This window comes from Sprattus sprattus (assembly GCF_963457725.1).
Source record: "Sprattus sprattus genome assembly, chromosome: 16".
Lineage (NCBI taxonomy): Eukaryota > Metazoa > Chordata > Actinopteri > Clupeiformes > Clupeidae > Sprattus > Sprattus sprattus.
Window position 1 is genome coordinate 13,341,954 of NC_137914.1, and position 27,058 is coordinate 13,369,011.

General features: G+C 40.9%; 3 protein-coding genes across 3 annotated transcripts; all 3 read left to right on the forward strand.

The window, feature by feature from the left end:
- Positions 1 to 50: 50 nt before the first annotated feature.
- On the forward strand, positions 51 to 3,031 carry LOC308377210 (acidic mammalian chitinase-like; the record flags this gene model as incomplete). The annotated part of the gene is made up of 11 exons (XM_080853794.1): positions 51 to 75; positions 182 to 208; positions 315 to 519; positions 696 to 752; positions 961 to 1,126; positions 1,264 to 1,388; positions 1,530 to 1,653; positions 1,832 to 2,014; positions 2,132 to 2,248; positions 2,345 to 2,477; positions 2,766 to 3,031. 11 exons carry the CDS (start codon positions 51 to 53, stop codon positions 3,029 to 3,031), a joined length of 1,428 nt encoding a protein of 475 aa, XP_080709920.1.
- A 6,820-nt stretch (positions 3,032 to 9,851) lies between these two features.
- On the forward strand, positions 9,852 to 16,851 carry LOC308377211 (chitotriosidase-1-like; the record flags this gene model as incomplete). Its single annotated transcript, XM_080853795.1, has 13 exons — positions 9,852 to 9,876; positions 9,984 to 10,010; positions 10,115 to 10,319; positions 10,448 to 10,504; positions 10,671 to 10,836; positions 10,974 to 11,098; positions 11,246 to 11,369; positions 11,542 to 11,724; positions 11,842 to 11,958; positions 12,054 to 12,186; positions 12,522 to 12,788; positions 13,545 to 13,604; positions 16,763 to 16,851. 13 exons carry the CDS (start codon positions 9,852 to 9,854, stop codon positions 16,849 to 16,851), a joined length of 1,578 nt encoding a protein of 525 aa, XP_080709921.1.
- Positions 16,852 to 20,422: 3,571 nt separating this feature from the next.
- LOC308377212 (chitotriosidase-1-like) lies at positions 20,423 to 26,618 on the forward strand (the record flags this gene model as incomplete). The annotated part of the gene is made up of 14 exons (XM_080853796.1): positions 20,423 to 20,447; positions 20,554 to 20,580; positions 20,687 to 20,891; positions 21,073 to 21,129; positions 21,338 to 21,503; positions 21,641 to 21,765; positions 21,908 to 22,031; positions 22,240 to 22,422; positions 22,541 to 22,657; positions 22,753 to 22,885; positions 23,221 to 23,487; positions 24,205 to 24,570; positions 24,906 to 25,697; positions 26,461 to 26,618. The coding sequence occupies 14 exons, from the start codon at positions 20,423 to 20,425 to the stop codon at positions 26,616 to 26,618; spliced, it is 2,745 nt and encodes a 914-aa protein (XP_080709922.1).
- Between the last annotated feature and the right edge of the window lie 440 nt (positions 26,619 to 27,058).

Genomic DNA, 27,058 nt, shown 5'->3' on the forward strand with positions numbered 1-27,058 from the left:
AACAGGCCTCTGAGGAACTGAATCCAACCTGTTGAAGAAGTGACAGCACAATGGAAAGGCTCACTGCCTTGACAGGTAAATAACTTTCAACCAGATCTGCTTTACAGACTTTTTTCTGAACTCCGTTTGCCCTGTGTGGCTCTCCACTGTTGGCTTAATCAATTATGTTTGTTATTTTTAGGGCTGTGCCTCCTGCTGTGTCATTTAGGTCAGTTTTTCTTTTTCTGTAATCATTCCAATAAAAACATTGCATTAATGCAAACAGCAACATTTTTGACATTGGTATGACTTATGTTGAAATTGTTATTCATTAGGATGTACGTCTGAGCTGGTGTGTTATTTCACCAACTGGGCCCAGTACAGACCAGGAGCAGGAAAGTACCTCCCAGGAAATGTAGATCCATACCTGTGCACACATTTGATCTATGCCTTTGCCGTCATCAATGATGCCAATGAGCTGGTCACCTACGAGTGGAACGATGAGACTCTTTACCAGTCTTTCAATGGACTAAAAACAAGGTGTGTTTTGTCTGCAGACAAAAAGGAATAATATGTTTTTGTCTATCCTTTCCATGCTGTACGTTTTTGTATTTCTGTATTCTGACAAACAGTAAAATGAAAAGGAAAGAAAAGAATAATATTTAATGAGGAGATAAATTCTATGAAATCACAATGGTAATTTTTTTTGTCAACAGAAATCCCAATTTGAAAACACTTCTAGCCGTTGGTGGATGGAACTTTGGCACAGCAAAGTGAGCCTTTGTCTCTCTTAGGCACATATGTTATTTTAATAGGACATACAAATTAAATGTTAGCAAACAGCTACCTCCCAATAATGTTATTACTAAAATAAGAGATAGTACAAAAACAAATCATGGGACTGAGTGCTAAAAACCAGAGTATGCAAAGCACAAAAATGAGGACAGCTGCCGTCTCTGAAATCTGCATGTCTCTCCCCAGGTTCTCCACTATGGTCTCCACACCAGCCAACAGACAGAAATTCATCCAGTCATCCATCAGCTTCCTAAGGAAGCATGGCTTTGATGGACTGGATCTGGACTGGGAGTACCCTGGGTCCCGGGGAAGCCCGCCCGAGGACAAGCAAAGATTCACTCTGCTGTGTAAAGTAGGGAGATTTCATGTGTGACTTACAACAGCGCTAGGCATCCCAAAGAGTTTCAAGGACCAATGGGGAGTAGTCAAATTACTTCTAAGCTACTTGTTTCAGTGGCTTGATGTTTCTGAGTGTATCTCTTTACGTAGGAACTCCTAGAGGCCTATGAGGCTGAGGGAAGAGGAACGGGGCGTTCCCGACTGATGCTAACAGCAGCAGTGGCAGCAGGAAAGGACAAAATAGATGCAGGCTATGAGATAGCTGAAATTTCTAAGTATGCATTGAGTGTGTTTTTTTTTTTAAAGAAACATGTACATAAGGATATGTAAAATATATTAGGTGTATGTATTGTCATCAATATTATTTAAAATTCAGCACACAGGCATACAGATTACTGATGGTATATGCGTCACAGGTACCTGGACTTCATTAGTGTGATGACTTATGACTTCCATGGAACCTGGGAAAGTTTCACTGGACATAACAGTCCATTGTTCAGGGGCTCAAAGGACACGGACGATCTTATCTACTTTAATACGGTGAGTAAATATTTGGGTTATATGACAAGAAGAAAGACAACTTCTTACCAAACACATCCACAGCAGAACACGAGGATACTGCTAGCATCTACTATTTAGTAAACTCATTGTAAACAATCATGGTGGAATTCTGACCCCCCCCCCCCCCCCCCCCTGCCCCCCTTACTCTGTCCTCTAGAACTTCAGTATGACGTACTGGAGAGACCAGGGTACCCCTGTGGAAAAGCTGAGGATGGGATTCGCCACTTATGGCCGTACATTCCGCCTAGCATCCTCAGACACAGGGGTCGGAGCTCCAGCAAGTGGACCTGCCTCTGCTGGAACTTACACCCGAGAGGCTGGTTTCTGGTCTTACTATGAGGTGTGCATGTAAACATAAAAAAAGAGGAAAAGAAGAAAGAAAGTGATCTGATAAAGAATCAAACATTTGCATTTACTGTAAGTGATCAATTAATAATAATTTTTAAATCTCTTACAGATTTGCACTTTCCTCCAAGGAACCACCATGCAGTGGATTGAGGATCAGAAAGTCCCTTATGCTGCTAAAGGGACCGAGTGGGTGGGATTTGACACCCAGGAGAGCTTTCAGACAAAGGTGCCAGGTTTACCGAGATGAGTCAAGGAACGTCATGGTGTGGGAATCACCAGTGCAAAGAGCGTTAAACTAACTCAGTTTCACTTCTCTGTGCAGGTCCAGTACCTCAAGGAGAAAGGGTTTGGAGGAGCTTTCATTTGGGCTTTGGACCTAGATGACTTTTCTGGGCAGTTCTGTGGGCAGGGAAAATATCCCCTGATCAGTCACCTGAAAAACCTTCTGAATACCAGTAAGTCCCCAGTAAGACACATTTTTAAGACATTTGTGCATATTTTTCAATCTCTCATAACCAACCTAGAGAAGAAAACAGTATGTACAAGCAATGTCATCAATCATCAACAATATTGCAATTGAATCAAAAATGTATTTCAAATGTGTTTGAATATTACTTATTAACCAGAATGGGGTTGTATTGTATTTCTTCCACTGAATAAGTCCATTTATCTTCGTGGAGATGCTCCGTTATGCATTCTGGCAAAAGTGTAAATGGAGTGTAAATCAGTTTCCTCTTTCCCAGCCTCGCCTCCTCCCCCGCCAAACACTCCTGAGCCGGGCAAATCGACAACAGCCAAACCCATCATCCCAACCACCAAAAAAACCACCACGCCCGACATAACTGAGAAGCCGGGCAAGGACTTCTGCGCCCATAAAGCTGATGGGATTTATGCCAACCCTGAAGACAGAGGTACCTTCTTCCAGTGCGCTGGTGGTAGGACCTTTCTCCAACGTTGTCCTCCGACCCTGGTTTACAAACAGTCCTGCAAGTGTTGCGACTGGCCATGAAGTGGCCACCTTTCACACAACCATTTTGGGCCAACACCTACGCTGGCCATAAAGACATTTTCTACATAAGTTATGTCTGTTTGTGAATCAACTAACAAGAAATGTGTTCTATAATTTTTTCATTTACGTTTTCATTAGTGTAACAATATTGTTTAACATGATTTTCGCTTAAAAGCAATAACAAAAATGGTATACAGTGCAAAAGACCGTATCATCTCTCTTACTATGCTGTTCTTACTTGGTCAGGTACTTTCATCATTAAAAGGAAATAAAATGTTTTTGTTGTAATTAATCTTTTTTTTGAACACTAAAAATCAGTCTTTTTCATTACATTTTAACATTTATTTTTTGGCATGGTAAAGCTGAAGTCAATTAAAAAAAAATTATTTACAGTTCTGCAACACATACATACAACACATTTTAAATGATGGTTGAGGTTAGTATCCAAAGTAAAGGTGATCAACAGTCAACATGTGGGTTTGTAAACACATTAGAATACTGCCTGTTCAATCAACCATGGCCTCGTTTCCCGAACGCGCACTTAGCCTAAAAAGCACTTGAAATCGTTCGTAAGAGGAATCCTACGTTGCAGACGGGTTTCCCGACGAGGCACTTAGCTTAAGTGTATCTTTCGTTGAGAAGAATTCTACGTGTGGTCAGGACCAGTAGTAACTTCACACTTAGCGATGCAATCCACCAGGGGCGTCGTTCGCCCTATTATAGAAGAAATCCAAAGGATGTTTCGGTGTATAGCACATCATGAGATCAATGTCATTGTTTCACCTGCCTATTCCCATCAAAATAGAAATAATTAAGCAATATAGCACGAGTGGGAGTGGGGTAGGTAAGGGATAATCCCATGTTGTTGCCTACGCCACTCGGCCGCACTCCCACGAGTGATATATTGCCTTTATAAAACAATTCTACCGTCAACAAATTAACATTTCAACACAAAGTTGTTGATTAAAAATGGTTTATTTCGCCATTGTTTCTCCGCAACAAAAAATAGTTCCATTGTCAACGTCTTGGTTTGGAATTTTAAAAACTTTGAATTAATGATGACTGGAGATGGCGTTACTATCCCCGCCCCCGAATTCAGTGCACAGTGCACGTTTGATGCACGCATTGGCTAGCTAATTTCACAGCAATTAACGTAAACAGGTTAACGTGACGTAAACAGCTCCTAAGAGATACTTAAGAACTCGTGCACGTTGCGCTCGTGCACCTGACTTTAAGTTGATGGTTGGGAAACGCACGTAAATACAAAGTGTATCTTAGTCTACGATGTCGCGAAAATCCACGTAGGCCGTTAAGATACGTCGTTATCGGGAAACGAGGCCCATAACAATACATTTAAGAAAAATAATATAACAATAACAAACGTTTTACCTGAAACAGCTGTACATTAACCGATCCATTAAATCCTGTGCCGACCAACTAGCTCCAGTGTACACCATGATCTTTAATACATCTCTGGCCCAAGCTGTCGTCCCATCTTGCTTTAAAAAGTCAATCATTGTACCGGTGCCCAAAAATAGTAAACCATCATGTTTAAACGATTACCGTCCAGTGGCCCTGACATCTGCAGTGATGAAATGTTTCGAAAGGCAGGTGAAAAATTACATCTGCACCTCCCTGCCCAACTCGTTCGACCCCCTCCAGTTTGCATACAAAGCAAACAGAAGCAGAGACGATCCCAATCTGCTAAACACCACTCTTACTCATCTGGATGGTGGGGGGGGGGGACTATGTGAGGATGCTGTTCATTGATTACAGTTCAGCTTTCAATACCATAGTCCCCCTCCGCCTGATCGACAAGATGAGGTCGCTGGGGATCAACACCCAAATGTGCAACTGGGTGCTCAGCTTCCTTACTGACCGCCCCCAGGTGGTGAAAGTGGAGGGTGGTGTAACCTCTGGGCCGCTGACCCTCAACATCGGTTCCCCCAGGGCTGTGTTCTGAGTCCGCTGCTGTACAACATCTACACTTATGACTGCACAGCCTCCGGAAGTTCAACCTCCATCATTACATTTGCAGACGACACTGTGGTGCTGGGTCTAATCTCTGATAACAACGAGCAGCCCTACCAGAACCAAGTGGCAGACCTGGCACTGTGGTGTCAGTCCAACAATTTGGTAAAAAAGACAAAGGAAATGGTGGTGGACTTCCGGCGGAAGCAGGACAGCGGGTTCAACCCCCTCACCATCAACGGGGAGCCTGTGGAGAGGGTTCCTAGTTTTAAGTACCTGGGGGTGCACCTCACTGAAGACCTAACCTGGACCCTCCACACACAACATGTGACAAAGGGCCTCATTTATAAAACGTACTTACGCACAGAACTGATCTTAGACTGTGCGTGCGATCAAATCCCCGTCTAAGTACAGATTTATAAAAAACGTCTTAGACGTAGAAAAGGACGTATCTCTACGTCTGGTTTCAGTTCGTGTAAGTACATTTCATTGCTGCAATACTGGAGTACTGCAGGAATCCAGGACTCTCCGAGCGCCGACAGCCAACATGCAGTTTCATCATCATCATCGTCAGCACCGCCGTCACCATTTGGGCTAATGGTGAAAGGCCAAATTAATGTTTCGCTCAATAAAATCAAATAAACTATTAGAATAATTCACACATGAATGAGATTCACGTCTTATAGTTATTCCGTTTTAATTTCACAAGTGTAAAGCATTCAAACTGCTGAGCGGACTATCAGTGTCCCTACCCAACGTGAATGACATCTACCACAAGAGGGTGGAGTCGAGCGCAAAAAACATCAGGAGGGATGACACACACCCCAATGCCAGCCTCTTCACCCTGTTGCCGTCGGGTAAACGCCTACGAAGCCTTAACTCAAGGACTAAGAGACTGAGAGAAGTTTTTATCCACAGGCAGTGAGACACTTAAATTCAAATTTCTAATTCAACACCTTATTTTTATTAGAGTTATTTTTAAATTGTATTTTATTTTTAATTGTATCTTAATACATGAATTAATTTATTTTATATTTTATTTATTTTTGCACAGTGTGGAGCATTGACCCTTTTACATTTCACTTCAATGTATTGTATGTGACAAATAAAAACACTTGAACTTGAACCGTATAGAACTGGCCTTTTCAGTAGGAATAGAAGTCTCAAGTCACCTTGCGTTGATCTAAGTCGCTCACTAAACCTAATGATCTGCATTAGGAACTGTCAGTAATAGCTTCTCGTCTACTTCCTCACACTCAGTCATACTGCAAACAAGTTGGATCAGAATGAATATCTATAGTGCCATTCTACCATCATGTCAAATAGCAGAGTTAAGTAGAGAAGTATGAGGCCAGAAAAGGTCTGTAGCAACCAATAACGTAATAACGGCCAATAACGTAATAACGGCCAATAACGTAATAATTTAAATGTAATAAAACCAACAACGTAATAAACTGCCAATAATGTAATAAAGTTGCTGAGTCAATAACGTAATAACTTTTGGCCAATAACGTAATAACTTATTACGTTATTGGCTGGTTATTACGTTATTGGCCTTGCATTAAAAAAAACTTTGAAAATGTAATAACTGAGCCAATAATGTAATAACTGAGGTATCACTTCATCATCACTTATTTTCAATATCTGGACAGAAAGTGTCACACTTAGCCTTAATATTGCATCTTGCAACAGATGCTTAAATAGCCAACCTTACAGATACCCCTCCACCCTCAACCCCCCCTCAACAGGAGGCCTTACAGAAGCAAATAAGAGTCATTTTGGATTAATATGTCACTCTTAGGGTTCTGTTATAGTACTCTGTGTATCCAACTCTGTGACCATGCAGGCGCTTTGATGGAGTCTTTCTTAGTTCTGCGTTGCAGTTTTCAGTATGGTATTGCAATTCACTGCCGGAACGCTAGGGGTTGCGGGAATTATCTGACCGTCTCCATTGGTCTCAGTCGCCTCGACTGGTAACATTTTTTGGAGGCACACGTCGGGCTACCATAAGCGGAGCTTTACTTTTACTCTAGGATTCTCGAATCGGCCAAAACTGTGCTAGGGCCAGTCTGATCTACAAAGCGACAGTGGACGTGGAGTTCGTAATACACCCCACTGGCATATACAGTATAACTGAGAATTTTAAATGAATTGCTACACACAGATAATATTCTATTGCAAAAAATGCTGAATAACTCAGTAGGTTAGTACATATTATTCTCTAAGCAGTTATGTTGTCATTAAGTTTAATTTTCATATCAGGCTTAGCTATCACAATTAAATTATTTAATCTACACTGCCATCTAGTGGACAAAACATGCAACAGCTAAAGTAAGACTGAAATAAAACTAGCCTACTTGGGTATAAACCTCACAGCTGTCTTATTACAACAGATATTTCTGCGCAGCGATACACAACAAATTATATTTATACCAAACAATATCTAGAGCATTATGTGCAACCGCAACAATATCTACTGAGATACAGTATATAGCTATGCCTACTATAATGTAAATCATGCTAGCAATTTTACAGTTTTACAGTTAGACTAGCTATTTGTTTGTTAACTTTAACTATGCTCTCTCAATGTATACCTCTTCCCCTTATTATATAGGAATATACATAGGCAAATGAGAATGTATGAACAGGGAATAATTTACCTTCCAACATGTTAGAAGTATGGGCATTTGCAGAACTTCTTCAGTCACATAGCTTAGCCACTTGACATGACTTTACTATTCCATTGCCATCTACTGGACAAATATAGGTGCTGCTGCAAAAGAAGCGTTTCTTCGAGAAAATGTAAGGATTTTACGAGTTTAGGTACGTGTGTGCTGTTAAATTATTTTAGTATTTAAGTTTCTTTTATACACATTGATGGATACAATAAATAAATAAATAAAAATTCAAACAAGACAGCAATAACAGGGTGTGTGTGTGTGTGTGTTTGTGCTAGCCTGGGTGAACCCACCCGAATCTGCAAGCAATTTAATGTCGCTTTGTAGATCAGACTGGCCCTAGCACAGTTTTGTCCGATTCGAGAATCCCAGAGTAAAGTAAAGCTCCGCTAATGGTAGCCTGACGTGTGCCTCCAAAAAAAAGGTACCAGTCGTGGCCAAAAGTTATTACGTTATTGGCTCAGCAACTTTATTACATTATTGGCAGTTTATTACGTTATTGGTTTTATTACATTTAAATTATTACGTTATTGGCCGTTATTACGTTATTGGCCGTTTTTATGTTATCGGTTGCTACAAGGTCCTTGTTCCATGTTTTGTTTTTGTTTTGCTTTTTAAACTTCTTTTATAGGAAAACACTGAATTAAATTCAATACGAGTTTCAAGATTTCAGTCGATAAAAGGAAGAACTTTTACCAACTCCTCATGGATTATCCAATATTTCTTTGCAAGTAACGTATCTGAAATGTATTCAATTCAATTTCAGCATTATGATTTGAAATATGAAGAGCACAGATTGTCCTGTTCCATCTGTCCTGTTCTTACCATTGCTTATCTAATTGCATTAAACAAGGAGAAATTATCTGACAACTGCAGATTTCATAGAAAAGTCGATGTGGGTATGAAAGGTTACATCATGAGAATAGAGTTGCTTTAACTAACTAACTCTTAAGGTAAATGTTTACTCATGGCACAAGTATGCAATTGTTCTCAATGGAAGGCAGACCCAAAAAAAGATCCTACACAATAGTCAGCTGAATATTACAGCTGAGCTGTTGACGGCAAACACATGTTGGTTCTGTAGTGTTCCTATTTGGGGAAAAAAATAACCTGGAAGTGATGAGCGTGTAAAGTGGAGCCACCCATCCAGATCACAAAATACATAAATAGGAAGGGGTCAGCGTTCAGTGGTGAGTTTATCTGAGCATGGAAATTAGGATAAACTGTTTAACTAGCAGTTGAACATCAACAGGCCCAAGTGTTATGTAACCTGATGTGCGCCTGTCATAATTGATTACATACTGTTCAGCTTTAGTGCAGTTTAGCAGCACGGTGAATGAAGATTACTCTGCTCAGTACACAGTGAAGTTCTTATGTTCAAGTTTATCAAGTCAAACCTAGTCCTAGTTATGAAGTGCCTCATCGGTGATCTGTTATGGTAAACATTTGGTTTTGGAAATCAGATATCCCTTTCTTTTTGAAGAATCAATTTCTATACCTGTGGCCAAGTTGACCGGGGGTTGTGCAGAAGAGAGAGTTTAGTTCTAGTTCTAGTGTCCTGCGTGCCTCATGGGACATAAGGCCTCAGAGTTAGTCTAATAGAGTTAGTTTAATAGAGTTAGTTTAGTACCAGCGGCAGCACTGCATTTATATTCTTTTACCTTTTTATTCTTACATCAAACAAAATACTTCTCAACAAACAAACAAAGTTGCCTTGATGGGCCACATGCAACTAGCATTAACAGGCTTTACCCAAACATCCTGCTAACAGAGGGCTACTTCCTTCAACCTTCAAACAGTTCTCTCTCCCAGGTTCATTTCAGCCAGGATCATATGAAGGCTGTGAATCCCACGAGACACACATCCAATCACAACAGGCCGGCCTTCTGAGTACCATACAAACTCTATTCTATGATCCATATAATGGCACGGCACTTTAAAGAACATATTACAACACAAAAACAGAAGTTGAAAAATGAGGAAAGATTTTTTTTCTATTTGGGTATGCAGTCAGATGCTGTGTGTGTGTGTGTGTTGGGGGGTTAATCATTGATCCAAATGATACAAAACCCACTCTGTCATAGGCTAAAACACATTCCCCTCATACAGAGAACATTTTTAAACAGGCCTCTGAGGAACTGAATCCAACCTGTTGAAGAAGTGACAGCACAATGGTCAAGCTCACTGTCTGGACAGGTAAATAACTTTCAATTAGATCTGCTTTACAGACTTTTTTTCTTAACTCCTTTTGGCCTGTGTATCTCTCCACTGTTGGCTAAATCAATTATGTTTGTTATTTTTAGGGCTGTGCCTCCTGCTGTGTCATTTAGGTCAGTTTTTTTATTTATATAATCATTCTATTAAAAACGTTGCATTAACGTTGCACAACATTTTTGACATGGGTATGGCTTATGTTGAAATTATTATTCGTTAGGATGTACGTCTGAGCTGGTGTGTTATTTCACCAACTGGGCCCAGTACAGACCTGGAGGAGGAAAGTACCTCCCAGAGAATGTAGATCCATACCTGTGCACACATTTGATCTATGCCTTTGCCGTCATCAATGATGCCAATGAGCTGGTGACCTATGAGTGGAACGATAAGACTCTTTACCAGTCTTTCAATGGACTAAAAACAAGGTGTGTGTTGTCTGCAGAGAAAAAGGAATAACATGTTTTTGTCTCTCCTTTCCATGCTGTACGTTTTAGTATTTCTGTATTCTAAAAGAATTGTATGAAATTACAATGGTATTTTTTTTTGTCAACAGAAATCCCAATTTGAAAACACTTCTAGCCGTTGGTGGATGGAACTTTGGCACAGCAAAGTGAGCTTTTGACTCTCTTAGGCACATATGTTAATTTTATACGACATACAAATTATAAGAGACAGTACAAAAACAAATCATGGGACTGAGTGTTTAAAACCAGAGTATGCAAAGCACAAAAAATGCAGACAGCTGCAGTCTCTGAAATCTGCATGTCTCTCCCCAGGTTCCCCACTATGGTCTCCACACCAGCCAACAGACAGAAATTCATCCAGTCATCCATCAGCTTCCTAAGGAAGCATGGCTTTGATGGATTGGATCTGGACTGGGAGTACCCTGGGTCCCGGGGAAGCCCGCCCGAGGACAAGCAAAGATTCACTCTGCTGTGTAAAGTAGGGAGATTTCATGTGTGACTTACAACAGCGCTAGGCATCCCAAAGAGTTTCAAGGACCAATGGGGAGTAGTCAAATGACTTCTAAGCTACTTGTTCCAGTGGCTTGATGTTTCTGAGTGTATCTCTTTACGTAGGAACTCCTAGAGGCCTATGAGGCTGAGGGAAGAGGAACAGGGCGTTCCCGACTGATGCTAACAGCAGCAGTGGCAGCAGGAAAGGACAAAATTGATGCAGGCTACGAGATAGCTGAAATTTCTAAGTATGCATTGAGTGTTTTTTTTTTTTTTTTTTAAAGAAACATGTACACAAGGATATGTAAAATATAGTATGTGTATGTTTTGTCATTATACATTATTTAAAATTCAGCACACAGGCATACAGATAACTGATGGTATATGCGTCACAGGTACCTGGACTTCATTAGTGTGATGACTTATGACTTCCATGGAACCTGGGAAAGTTTCACTGGCCATAACAGTCCATTGTTCAGGGGCTCAAAGGACACGCACGATCTTATCTACTTCAATACGGTGAGAAAATATTTGGGTTATATGACGAAGAAAGACAACTTCTTACCAAACACATCCACAGCAGAACACGAGGATACTGCTAGCATCTACTGTTTAGTAAACTCATTGTAAACAATCATGGTGGAACTCTGACCCCCCCCCCCCCCCCTGCCCCCCTTACTCTGTCCTCTAGAACTTCAGTATGACGTACTGGAGAGACCAGGGTACCCCTGTGGAAAAGCTGAGGATGGGATTCGCCACTTATGGCCGTTCATTCCGCCTAGCATCCTCAGACACAGGGGTCGGAGCTCCAGCAAGTGGACCTGCCTCTGCTGGAACTTACACCCGAGAGGCTGGTTTCTGGTCTTACTATGAGGTGTGCATGTAAACATAAAAAAAGAGGAAAAGAAGAAAGAAAGTGATCTGATAAAGAATCAAACATTTGCATTTACTGTAAGTGATCAATTAATAATAATTTTTAAATCTCTTACAGATTTGCACTTTCCTCCAAGGAACCACCATGCAGTGGATTGAGGATCAGAAAGTCCCTTATGCTGCTAAAGGGACCGAGTGGGTGGGATTTGACACCCAGGAGAGCTTTCAGACAAAGGTGCCAGGTTTACCGAGATGAGTCAAGGAACGTCATGGTGTGGGAATCACCAGTGCAAAGAGCGTTAAACTAACTCAGTTTCACTTTCTGTGCAGGTCCAGTACCTCAAGGAGAAAGGGTTTGGAGGAGCTTTCATTTGGGCTTTGGACCTAGATGACTTTTCTGGGCAGTTCTGTGGAAAGGGAAACTACCCCCTGAGTCTTCACCTGAAAAACCTTCTGAATACCAGTAAGTCCATACACACATTTGAAAGACATTTGTGCATATTATTCAACCTCTCATAACAGATGTAATCAATCATCAACAATATTGCAAATTAATCCAGAATGTATTTCAAATGTGTTTGAATATTACTTATTAACCAGAATGGGGTTTGTATTGGATTTCTTCCTCTGAATAAGTCAATTTCTCTTCGTGATGATCCTCAGTTATGCATTCTGTCAACATTGGCATATCAAAGTGACAAATATAAACACGTAATCACCATTAACGGCATAGTGCAAACTCAATAGAAAATATTCACCTGTGTATAGAGGCGTGTAAATCAGTTTCCCCTTTCCCAGCCTCGCCTCCTCCCCCGCCAAACACTCCTGAGCCGGGGAAATCGACAACAGCCAAACCCATCATCCCAACCACCAAAAAACCCACCACGCCCGACATAACTGAGAAGCCTGGCCAGGACTTCTGCGCCCATAAAGCCGATGGGATTTATGCCAACCCTGAAGACAGAGGTACCTTCTTCCAGTGCGCTGGTGGTAGGACCTTTCTCCAACCTTGTCCTCCTACCCTGGTTTACAAAGAGTCCTGCAAGTGTTGCGACAGGAATACCAGTAAGTCCATACACACATTTTAAAGTAATTTGTGCATATTATTCAACCTCTCATAATCGAACAAGAGAAGAATACAGTTTGAACAAGCAATGTCATCAATCATCAACAATATTGCAAATTAAACGGATCAATAGCTATTCACTAACGGTATGCTAGCAGCTAAAACTAACGAAATCTTTTGAAATGTGCTGACTTTGACATTATGACAAACTAGTTACTCAACGACTTTCCTTACACGGTCAAACATCAAGCAAGTGCAACACAAGACAAAGCAAGACGGAAAATAAGCTACTAACTAGTTCGGCAGACAGTAAACAAGTCGGGCTGCCACAGGCAAAACTACAGAACGAAGTTATATGCCTATGGACCCTGGTATGGCAATGGCATGGAGGAGATTCTCCATATTAAAAGTCATTGTAGCGCCCCAATTTTTTTCAAGCTGTTTTTTTTAAGGTAAAACTGCGTATCCTAACCCTAATCCTGAAGTATAATTGTTGCATAGTGTTACTTTAATCCAGAATGTATTTCAAATGTGTTTGAATATTACTTATCAACCAGAATGGGGTTTGTATTGGATTTCTTCCACTGAATAAGTCAATTTCTCTTCGTGATGATCCTCAGTTATGCATTCTGACAAAATTGGCAAATCAAAGTGACAAATATAAACACGTAATCACCATTAACTGCATAGTGCAAACTCAATAGAAAATATTCACCTGTGTATAGAGGCGTGTAAATCAGTTTCTCCTTTCCCAGCTTCGCAGGACTTCTGCGCCCATAAAGCCGATGGGATTTATGTCAACCCTAAAGACAGAGGTACCTTCTTCCAGTGCGCTGGTGGTAGGACCTTTCTCCAACCTTGTCCTCCTACCCTGGTTTACAAACAGTCCTGCAAGTGTTGTGACTGGCCATGAAGTGACCACCACCATTCACACAACCATTTAGGACCAACACCTACGCTGGCCAGAAGAAATGTTTTACATTAATTAACCCATATCGGTTTGTGAATCAACTAACCAGAAATGTCTTCTATAATTTTTCATCTACGTTTTCATTAGCGCAATAATATTTTAACATGATTTTGGCTAGGCAAGAAATAACAAAAATGCAAATCTGTGCAAAGGAACGTACAAACCATATCTCTTACTATGCTGTTCATACTTGGTTAGGTACTTTCATCATTAAAAGGAAATTTGAAAAAAAAAATGTAAACACAACAAATCAATCTTTTTCGTTTATTTATTTTTGAAATGGTAAAACTGAAGTCAATTAAATAAGTAAATTACATAGAAAACATTTTAAATGATGGTTCAGTTTAGCATCCAAAGTAAAGGTAATCAACAGCCAACATGTGGGTTTGTAAACACATTAGAATACTGCCTGACAATCAACTTAATACATTCAAGAAAATAAAATATAACAATAATAAACTTTCATATGCTCTAGTTTCACAAGTCCGATGTGCAATCAAAGATAAGCCATTTGAAAGCTCGACCTCTGACCTCTTTCAAAGTTTGTGCTGAGTGAATGCGGAAGTTCACAATGGCCTCAGCATAAGAAGGGAGATCATTAACCTGCAGAGCAGAGGAGGTCAAACTAATTCAGCATGCTGGGCAAGGATCCTATAAGAGACTTCTCGAATAACAGAAAACATAAATACAATGCAGAGCTTTACCTTCACGCCTGAATTAAACATGGTAATGGCTGTTGTTGTTCGTACAAAGGCATTTGTATCAGGTCTTCTTTCCATTACTCTGTTAGTTCACACAAATTATAACTTTGGGGTCAATATGAGCCCTATTCTCAAAGCTTTTGTCCCATGTACAAACACAACAAACATTAAAAAAAGAAGAAGAAGAAACAATGGTTTCCGCCTTGATTTGCTCCATTTTCTGTTACATCACAGTCACATCACGTTACATCAATGTGTCCTGATATTTCTGTTAGTTTTTATTTCTTTACAGAAGTGACAGAAGTAACTGGCCTGTAAAACAACACTAGCTATTTGAATCCCATTTGACCCAGCCCAATAACACTATAGCCTTGTTGTGATTTCACCTGCACCCTCCACAATTCAAACAGAGCCTCAAGTCTACTCAAAAACAAACAGTTCCTACCTGCTCAGGAGTGGAGTAAACAGCCACAGATTGGACATGATGAATCTGAGGGGAAGGCCAAACTACCAAGTGGCAGAAAAATAAAGCAACTGTTAGTGTATAGGGATATCAGGCAAACTCTTATTTCATCTCATAAAACAGTCGCTATTGAAATATAAAGCAATTTGGGTAAAACAAGCCCTAGAGCAAGAGATTTACACTGTGAGCCAGATGCTCAAATGTTCCCCGTTCAGGACCTAAGCCAAAGAGTCTTGGCATTGGGTTATCTTCTAGCCTGCAAGAGGGACACATAGACCAGCATTGTTCTTAGTTCATCTGGTCCTACACATTTGAGTGTCTATGAATTATTAAAAAGGGGTGATACATTTAGTTAGTTTAAGCAACACATACAGCCGCGGAAAAAATTAAGAGACCACTTCAAAATTATCAGTTTCTCTGGTTTTACTATTTATTGGTATGTGTTAAAGTAAAATGTACATTTTAGTTTTATTCTATAACCTACTGGCAACATTCCTACCAAATTTCAAATAAAAATATTGTCATTTAGATCATTTATTTGCAGAAAAATGACAATTGGTCAAAATAGCAAAAATGATGCAGTGTCTTCAGATCTCGAATAATGCAAAGAAAACAAGCTCATATTCATTTTTAAACTGCACAATACTAATGCTTACACTTAGGAAGAGTTCAGAAATCAATATTTGGTGGAATAACCTTGATTTAAAATCACAACTTTCATGTGTCTTGGCATGCTCTCCACCAGTCTTTCACATTGCCGTTGGGTGACTTTATGCTACTCCTGGCGCAAGAATTCAAGCAGCTCGGCTTCTTTTCATGGCTTGTGACCATCCATCTTCCTCTTGATCACATTTCAGAGGTTTTTTATGGGATTCAGGTCTCGAAATTGGGCTGGCCATGACAGGGTCCTGATCTGGTGGTACTCCATCCACACCTTTACTGGCCTGGCTGTGTGGCATGGAGCATTGCCCTGCTGGAAAAAACACTTCTCAGAGTTGGGGAACATTGTCAGAGCAAAAGGAAGCAAGTTTTTCTTCCGGGACAACGTTGTACTTTGCCTGGCTGAGGTTTGTAAAAGACCATAAGGATTGAAAAAGCGGACTGGAGGTTCTTCTAAGTTCGTCTTCTCTGATGAGTCCGATTTCACAGTAGGTGCAAGACTCTCTGGCTTGTAGGCCTCTCCAGGTCTCCGTCTAACCATCACGACGACCATGTGTTGGGCAAAGCTGAAAATTGGACTCATCAGAGAAGACGAACTAGAAGACCCTCCAGTCCGCTTTTTTCAATCCTTATGGTCTTTTACAAACCTCAGCCAGGCAAAGTACAACGTTGTCCCAGAAGAAAAACTTGCTTCCTTTAGCTCTGACAATGTTCCCCAACTCTGAGAAATGTTTTTTCCAGCAGGGCAATGCTCAGCTTGACTGCGATGTGACATTCGGGACATGACACCCTCATGGACCTATCGAAGCACTTTCTATTCACGCCGGAAGGCCGAATTGTGACGAATCACCGCACTGAGCCCTCCCCCTCAGGTCCCCATAAATTGGGGGTGATTACGTCGCTCATCCTCTTTTTGACTCTTCGCTTCTGGAAGCTACAGATCATCAGAAAAACCCTTCTACACGCTTTGCGTATCCTTTATTCTTGTGTGCTATTTACTCTTTAGAGTTGGTGAGTTGCGGATTAATTCCCTTACTAGCTCTGAGTGCTGCAAGGATATTCAGCGCTTAAGTAAGCTGCTGTCTAGCTGGTGACCACGCTCGTCCTCGACTTGCCGTCTCACTACTGCTGCAACGCACTACGTTGATATAGCTCTTGCTAATTTGTGTTTCATTTCAGATGATGTCCAGGCAGTGGCTACGTCCCGGCCGGCGATGTCTGTGCTAACCTTCTCTCGTTACAGACACGTCAAGACTGGCGTGCCCTGACTCCAGCATGGCTGGTGAGAGTTATCAAGTTAGCTCATTAGCTAGCTAGGCTGCTACTACCCTGCTAACTGAGTTGCACACGATTAGACTCAGTCCCGAATGTCACATCGCAGTCAAGCTGCGATAGGGAACATCTCGGTTACGGAGGTAACCTCGGTTCCCTGAGCAGGGACCAGATGTGACAAAGGCTGCGTGCACAGTGCATGTGTTTTTCTTCTGGTAGGCTCATTGCTCAGAGTCTTCAGAGGGTGAGTGACGTAATCACCCCCAATTTATGGGGACCTGAGGGGGCGGGCTCAGTGCGGTGATTCGTTGCAATTCGTCCTTCCGGCGTGAATAGAAAGTGCTTCGATAGGTCCATGAAGGTGTCATGTCCCGAATTTCACATCTGGTCCCTGCTCAGGGAACCGAGGTTACATCCGTAACCGAGATGTTATCCCTGTGTGTACATACAGTATGCGGTACACTTATGTCTCCATGTTCTTATCATTTAACTGAGAGAAGTCACCAATTCAGATCACAAACATTGGGATGACCTCACCTCTTCGTTATGTCCCAGACCAACGTAGAAGCCTCGTTGTGGAGTGTAACCTCTCGCTAGCAGGAATTCCAGTGCCTCTAGAATTCCCTACAATAAGAACGATCTGGTGGTCAGAACTTTGGGACAGGAGAACGGCTAGTGCGGACTGTCAAGAAAGCTGAAAAATAGCTTTTGCTCCCTCACCATAACCGAATGCTTATTATCAATGGTCCCTCTGCCATAGATGAAGCCATCAATCTCTTTGGCAGAGAAAGGAGGTGCATCCCAGCCCATACCTGTCTTCAGTATATAAATAAATACACAACTGTATTTATCAACAACATCTAATATATTTATGATTATTATGTATTTATTCACAATGAATGTATTCCCAATCACTTATTTATTTTAACAACTCGCTATTCTGTGATACAGAATTGAGGAGAAACTATGAGAAGTCCTATATGGATCTATACAGAATAGCAGTTAAAAGGTAACTACTGTTTTGTAGTATTGTATATGTGTGTGGCTGACATGGCTGCCCACGTGTTTTCTTAGATGGGCTGTACTTTAACCTTAGTGAAACTCCTCGAGGCATTGCCATGTGGAATGCAAAGTATTGAAGCCTTGCACAGGTCTCAGGATATGCATTCTAATTTAAAACAATGGCCAGTAGAGCAATTCAGAGAAGACGCTCCCTGATTCTCTCTTTGTCTTTCTTGTCCATGCACTCTATTGAGTCTGTCTTTCTGCCTTTCACCTTTCAGCAGATGAAGCTCTGAAAAGTGTCAAGATCTTTTGTTGTTCATTGGGTTGTTTTCTTTATTGTCTTCATCATTTGTGGTCCATTTCGTTCCATCAGTCAATCTCTTAACACTTCCAACCCCAAGGGCTTTTTTTTGACTCTGTTAGGTAGTTTGCCATGCCTGATATTTTTGTATATTTCATCTAACTAAAAACCATGAGGCAAAAGTGGCATTTATGATTATATTCTAGAACAACTCAGCAATAATACAATGAGAGTAAAAGGAATGTAGTTAAACAAAGTTTTCTATTAAAATGAAATATAAAGACACTAAAATGAAATCTAGTTTTAGAGGTGCTCAGACTTTGTACAAAAACACATTGTAAATATTTTGGAAGTTTTCTTTTTTACTCTGAACCTTGTAAATAAAGGTGTTTGCTCCAAAAAGGTGAGTTTAGCATTCAAAAAGTGTGTGTGGTTTCTATACTAATTATAAGTAATACAGAAAGTGACACTTTTCTTCACTTAGACCAAAATGCATATTGATGAGAGAGGTGTGAACATTCTGGGCCACCTTGGTCAAAGACAATGGCCAGCACGTAATGGCCCTTGAATGTCTTAAACCTCACAAACAGACTGAAATGTGCAAAGGATTAGTTATATTCTCTAGTTATATTCTCCTTACAAAGTGATTATTTATATTTTAGTTTCAAACTGTAAATATTTTAAAAGAAAAGGGTTTAAGGTTGCTGTAGGTGTTAGTTTCATGTTTGTAGGACAAAAACTCACAGAGATTTTAAGGGCGGCGGGAGATGGATCAGAAAACGGGAGAAACCCGGGAAAAACGAGAGAGTTGGCAGCTCAGTTAGTATCAGAACAACAGGGAGACAACTTCCAAAAATCCAAGTCGCTAAACCCAATGGTAAAACCGCTGCTGTTAATGCTAACTGGTATGCAAAATACTCATGGGTCACTGTTACCATTACAAACAATCGGCTATACTGTTTTATTTAAATCGTTTATAGGTATATCATATTGTAAGTCTGACTGTTCTTGTTCAGCTGACATTCTGAATGTAAATTGTTAATGAATGTTTCAGAACGCGATGTGTTTTCTAATTATCCTACGTTGTCACTTGGGCATTGGCCTCATATAAGGCTACTTTGAGTGATAGATGTAATAATCTGGCATAATCTGAGCAGCAATTGTAGGACGTTTTTGCAATTTTAGAGAACAAAGGTAATTTACTCAGGTATTTACTTTTTCCATTGGCCTATTTGTTTTATATAGGCTTAAAACATCTGCTAAGACAGACACATAGGCTAAACATACAAATATATTTCTGTTTAGTATTAAACTTAGTCAAAGTCAGTCCACCCCTAAGTGATCAATGCATTTGCCCCTAACAATGTTGGTCTTACAGCCCATGTTAATAGTTGCGAAATAATGTTCTTTTACTTGCCTTTGTTACTTGTTGTTTATTATTGTGGAAAGGATGTTAGTGAATGATTCAGAGCATAATGCATTTTAAATGGCATCACTTTTGGTATTGTGTCTTAATTTTTCTTAAAACAATTGCAGCTGAAAATAAAATCTGTCAAATAATAACCAATAGCTTCACTAATTGAGGGGGGAAATAGGCCCAGAATTTTGAATTTAGTTTATCAAATCAAGAGTAGGCCTGATTTGACTTATTGGCTTTGCATCCATTCCTTCTGGCCTTGTCTAGTGACAAGACACGCTGCCCACCAGCTTTCAAAGTACAATGGTGCCACACTGGTGGCTTTGTATCAATTTTATCCCTGCCAGCTATGTTGTACTGTAGTTCACAAAAACACCCTGAAACAACTTGTATCTCACATACTTATGCCACCAACAGAATAGGCAGGCCAATGGCAACCAAGCGCGCAGTCCTTCCTCCCTCACTTTAAAAACCACCAGCCGCCACTGATGCACACCCATCCTAAACACATACCACCATCAAGCTAACACACATCCAATCACAACAGGCGGCCTTCTGAGTACCATAACTCTATTCTCCGATCCCTGTCGGCATGGCACTCATACATATTACAACACATCCTACAACACAAAAAACAGAAGCTCAGAAATAATGAAAGATAGTATTTTTTTCTATTTGGGTATCCAGTCACATTGCCTGTGGGGGTGTGGTTAGTCATATAAAACCTGTGGTTAGTAATATAAAACCTGCTCTGTAACAGGCTAGAACACACTCTTCTTGCCATACTGAGAACAAACAGGCCTCTGAGGAACTGAATCCAACCTGCTGAAGAAGTGACGGCACAATGGAAAGGCTCACTGCCTTGACAGGTAAATAACTTTCAATCAGATCTGCTTTACAGACTTTTTTCCGAACTCCGTTTGGCCTGTGTATCTCTCCACTGTTGGCTAAATCAATTATGTTTGTTATTTTTAGGGCTGTGCCTCCTGCTGTGTCATTTAGGTCAGTTTTTCTTTTTCTGTAATCATTCCAATAAAAACATTGCATTAATGCAAACAGCAACATTTTTGACATTGGTATGACTTATGTTGAAATTGTTATTCATTAGGATGTACGTCTGAGCTGGTGTGTTATTTCACCAACTGGGCCCAGTACAGACCAGGAGCAGGAAAGTACCTCCCAGGAAATGTAGATCCATACCTGTGCACACATTTGATCTATGCCTTTGCCGTCATCAATGATGCCAATGAGCTGGTGACCTACGAGTGGAACGATGAGACTCTTTACCAGTCTTTCAATGGACTAAAAACAAGGTGTGTGTTGTCTGCAGACAAAAAGGAATAATATGTTTTTGTCTATCCTTTCCATGCTGTACGTTTTTGTATTTCTGTATTCTACCAAACAGTAAAATGAAAAGGAAAGGAAAGAAAAGAATAATATTTAATGAGGAGATAAATTCTATGAAATCACAATGGTCATTTTTTTTGTCAACAGAAATCCCAATTTGAAAACACTTCTAGCCGTTGGTGGATGGAACTTTGGCACAGCAAAGTGAGCCTTTGTCTCTCTTAGGCACATATGTTATTTTTATAGGACACACAAATTAAATGTTAGCAAACAGCTACCTCCCAATAATGTTATTTTTAAAATAAGAGATAGTACAAAAACAAATCATGGTACTGAGTGCTAAAAACCAGAGTGTGCAAAGCACAAAAATGCGGACAGCTGCAGTCTCTGAAATCTGCATGTCTCTCCCCAGGTTCTCCACTATGGTCTCCACACCAGCCAACAGACAGAAATTCATCCAGTCATCCATCAGCTTCCTAAGGAAGCATGGCTTTGATGGACTGGATCTGGACTGGGAGTACCCTGGATCCCGGGGAAGCCCGCCCGAGGACAAGCAAAGATTCACTCTGCTGTGTAAAGTAGGGAGATTTCATGTGTGACTTACAACAGCGCTAGGCATCCCAAAGAGTTTCAAGGACCAATGGGGAGTAGTCAAATGACTTCTAAGCTACTTGTTCCAGTGGCTTGATGTTTCCGAGTGTATCTCTTTACGTAGGAACTCCTAGAGGCCTATGAGGCTGAGGGAAGAGGAACGGGGCGTTCCCGACTGATGCTCACAGCAGCAGTGGCAGCAGGAAAGGACAAAATTGATGCAGGCTACGAGATAGCTGAAATTTCTAAGTATGCAATGAGTGTGTGTTTTATTTTAAGAAATATGTACATGAGGATAATTCAAATCTATTAGTTGTATTTATTGTCATTGTATATTATTTAAAATGCAGCACGCAGGCATACAGATTACTGATAGTTGTATTCATCACAGGTACCTGGACTTCATTAGTGTGATGACTTATGACTTCCATGGAACCTGGGAAAGTTTCACTGGCCATAACAGTCCATTGTTCAGGGGCTCAAAGGACACCGGTGATTCTATCTACTTCAATACGGTGAGAAAATATTTCTATTATATGACAAGAAGAAAGACATTGTAACCCAAAACCAAAGATATCCACAGCAGAGTGAATGCATTCAGGATATGTGCCGAGCAGAACATGAGGATACGCCTAGCGTCTACTATTTAGTACACTTTTTTTGAACAAGCATGGATGGAACAGTGGAACTCTGACCCCACCCTAATCCTACTCTGTCCTCTAGAACTTCAGTATGACGTACTGGAGAGACCAGGGTACCCCTGTGGAAAAGCTGAGGATGGGATTCGCCACTTATGGCCGTTCATTCCGCCTAGCATCCTCAGACACAGGGGTCGGAGCTCCAGCAAGTGGACCTGCCTCTGCTGGAACTTACACCCGAGAGGCTGGTTTCTGGTCTTACTATGAGGTGTGCATGTAAACATAAAAAAAAGAGGAAAAGAAGAAAGAAAGTGATCTGATAAAGAATCAAACATTTGCATTTACTGTAAGTGATCAATTAATAATAATTTCAAAATCTCTTACAGATTTGCACTTTCCTCCAAGGAACCACCATGCAGTGGATTGAGGATCAGAAAGTCCCTTATGCTGCTAAAGGGACCGAGTGGGTGGGATTTGACACCAAGGAGAGCTTTCAGACAAAGGTGCCAGGTTTACCGAGATGAGTAAAGGAACGTCATGGTGTGGGAATCACCAGTGCAAAGAGCGTTAAACTAACTCAGTTTCACTTTCTGTGCAGGTCCAGTACCTCAAGGAGAAAGGGTTTGGAGGAGCTTTCATTTGGGCTTTGGACCTGGATGACTTTTCTGGGCAGTTCTGTGGACAGGGAAACTTCCCCCTGAGTCGTCACCTGAAAAACCTTCTGAATACCAGTAAGTCTATACACACATTTAAAAGACATTTGTGCATATTATTCAACCTCTCATAACAGATGTAATCAATCATCAACAATATTGCAAATTAATCCAGAATGTATTTCAAATGTGTTTGAATATTACTTATTAACCAGAATGGGGTTTGTATTGGATTTCTTCCTCTGAATAAGTCAATTTCTCTTCGTGATGATCCTCAGTTATGCATTCTGTCAAAATTGGTATATCAAAGTGACAAATATAAACACGTAATCACCATTAACTGCATAGTGCAAACTCAATAGAAAATATTCACCTGTGTATAGCGGCGTGTAAATCAGTTTCCCCTTTCCCAGCCTCGCCTCCTCCCCCGCCAAACACTCCTGAGCCGGGCAAATCGACAACAGCCAAACCCATCATCCCAACCACCAAAAAACCCACCACACCCGACATAACTGAGAAGCCTGGCCAGGACTTCTGCGCCCATAAAGCTGATGGGATTTATGCCAACCCTGAAGACAGAGGTACCTTCTTCCAGTGCGCTGGTGGTAGGACCTTTCTCCAACCTTGTCCTCCTACCCTGGTTTACAAAGAGTCCTGCAAGTGTTGCGACAGGAATACCCGTAAGTCCATACACACATTTTAAAGTAATTTGTGCATATTATTCAACCTCTCATAACCGAACAAAAGAAGAATACAATTTGAACAAGCCATGTCATCAATCATCAACAATATTGCAAATTAAAGCAGCACAACGGATCAATAGCGATTCGCTAACGGTATGCTAGCAGCTAAAACTAACGAAATCTCTTGAAATGTGCTGACTGACATTATGACAAACTAGTTACTCAACTCAACTCATTTGGGCTATGGACCTAGATGACTTTTCTGGGCTGTTCTGTGGACAGGGAAACAACCCCCTGAGTCGTCACCTGAAAAACCTTCTGAATACCAGTAAGTCCATACACATATTTGAAAGACATTTGTGCATATTATTCAACCTCTCATAACGGATGTAATCAATCATCAACAATATTGCAAATTAATCCAGAATGTATTTCAAATGTGTTTGAATATTACTTATTAACCAGAATGGGGTTTGTATTGGATTTCTTCCTCTGAATAAGTCAAGTTCTCTTCGTGATGATCCTCATTTATGCATTCTGTCAACATTGGCATATCAAAGTGACAAATATAAACACGTAATCACCATTAACTGCATAGTGCAAACTCAATAGAAAATATTCACCTGTGTATAGAGGCGTGTAAATCAGTTTCCCCTTTCCCAGCTTCGCCTCCTCCCCCGTCAAACACTCCTGAGCCGGGGAAATCGTAAACAGCCAAACCAATCATCCCAACCACCAAAAAAACCACCACACCCAAAATAACTGAGAAGCCGGGCAAATCGACAACAGCCAAACCCATCATCCCAACCACCAAAAAAACCACCACACCCGAAATAACTGAGAAGCCGGGCAAATCGACAACAGCCAAACCCATCATCGCAACCACCAAAAAACCCACCACACCCGACATAAATGAGAAGCCTGGCCAGGACTTCTGCGCCCATGAAGCTGATGGGATTTTTGCCAACCCTGAAGACAGAGGTACCTTCTTCCAGTGCGCTGGTGGTAGGACCTTTCTGCAACCTTGTCCTCCTACCCTGGTTTACAAAGAGTCCTGCAAGTGTTGCGACAGGAATACCCGTAAGTCCATACACACATTTTAAAGTCATTTGTGCATATTATTCAACCTCTCATAACAGATGTAATCAATCATCAACAATATTGCAAATTAATCCAGAATGTATTTCAAATGTGTTTGAATATTACTTATTAACCAAAATGGGGCTTGTATTGGATTTCTTCCTCTGAATAAGTCAAGTTCTCTTCGTGATGATCCTCAGTTATGCATTCTGTCAACATTGGCATATCAAAGTGACAAATATAAACACGTAATCACCATTAACTGCATAGTGCAAACTCAATAGAAAATATTCACCTGTGTATAGAGGCGTGTAAATCAGTTTCCCCTTTCCCAGCCTCGCCTCCTCCCCCGCCAAACACTCCTGAGCCGGGGAAATCGACAACAGCCAAACCCATCATCCCAACCACCAAAAAACCCACCACGCCCAAAATAACTGAGAAGCCGGGCAAATCGACAACAGCCAAACCCATCATCCCAACCACCAAAAAAACCACCACGCCCGAAATAACTGAGAAGCCGGGCAAATCGACAACAGCCAAACCCATCATCCCAACCACCAAAAAAACCACCACGCCCGAAATAACTGAGAAGCCGGGCAAATCGACAACAGCCAAACCCATCATCCCAACCACCAAAAAACCCACCACGCCCGAAATAACTGAGAAGCCGGGCAAATCGACAACAGCCAAACCCATCATCCCAACCACCAAAAAACCCACCACGCCCGAAATAACTGAGAAGCCGGGCAAATCGACAACAGCCAAACCCATCATCCCAACCACCAAAAAACCCACCACACCCGAAATAACTGAGAAGCCGGGCAAATCGACAACAGCCAAACCCATCATCCCAACCACCAAAAAACCCACCACACCCGAAATAACTGAGAAGCCGGGCAAATCGACAACAGCCAAACCCATCATCCCAACCACCAAAAAACCCACCACACCCGACATAAATGAGAAGCCGGGCCAGGACTTCTGCGCCCATAAAGCCGATGGGATTTATGCCAACCCTGAAGACAGAGGTACCTTCTTCCAGTGCGCTGGTGGTAGGACCTTTCTCCAACCTTGTCCTCCTACCCTGGTTTACAAAGAGTCCTGCAAGTGTTGCGACAGGAATACCCGTAAGTCCATACACATTTTAAAGTAATTTGTGCATATTATTCAACCTCTCATAACTGAACAACAGAAGAATACAGTTTGAACAAGCAATGTCATCAATCATCAACAATATTGCAAATTAAAGCAGCACAACGGATCAATAGCTATTCGCTAATGGTATGCTAGCAGCTAAAACTAACGAAATCTCTTGTGATGTGCTGACTTTGACATTATGACAAACTAGTTACTCAACGACTGTCCTTACACAGTCAAACATCAAGCAAGTGCAACACAAGACAAAGCAAGATGGCAAATAAGCTACTAATTAGTTCGGCAGACAGTAAACAAGTCCGGCTGCCACAGGCAAAACTACAGAACGAAATTATATGCCTATGGACCCTGGTATGGCAATGGCACGGAGGCGATTCTCCATATTAAAAGTCATTGTAGCGCCTCAATTTTTTTCAAGCTGTTTTTTTTAAGGTAAAACTGCGTATCCTAACCCTAATCCTGAAGTATAATTGTTGCATAGTGTTACTTTAATCCAGAATGTATTTCAAATGTGTTTGAATATTACTTATCAACCAGAATGGGGTTTGTATTGGATTTCTTCCACTGAATAAGTCAATTTCTCTTTGTGATAATGCTCAGTTATGCATTCTGTCAACATTGGCAAATCAAAGTGACAAATATAAACATGTAATCACCATTAACTGCATAGTGCAAACTCAATAGAAAATATTCACCTGTGTATAGAGCAGTGTAAATCAGTTTCCCCTTTCCCAGCTTCTCAGGACTTCTGCGCCCATAAAGCCGATGGGATTTATGCCAACCCTGAAGACAGAGGTACCTTCTTCCAGTGCGCTGGTGGTAGGACCTTTCTCCAACGTTGTTCTCCTACCCTGGTTTACAAAGAGTCCTGCAAGTGTTGTGACTGGCCATGAAGTGACCACCACCATTCACACAACCATTTAGGACCAACACCTACGCTGGCCAGAAGAAATGTTTTACATTAGTTAATTCATATCGGTTTGTGAATCAACTAACCAGAAATGTCTTCTATAATTTTTCATGTACGTTTTCATTAGCGTAATAATATTTTTAACATGAGGCAATAACAAAAATGCAAATCTGTGCAAAGGAACGTACAAACCATCTCTCTTACTATGCTGTTCATACTTGGTTAGGTACTTTCATCATTAAAAGGACATTTGAAAAAAAAAAATTAAACACAACAAATCAATCTTTTTCTGTACATTTTTTAATTTATTTTTGAAATGGTACAACTGAAGTCAATTAAATAAGTAAATTACATACAACACATTTTAAATGATGGTTCAGTTTAGCATCCAAAGTAAAGGTAATCATCAGCGAACATGTGGGT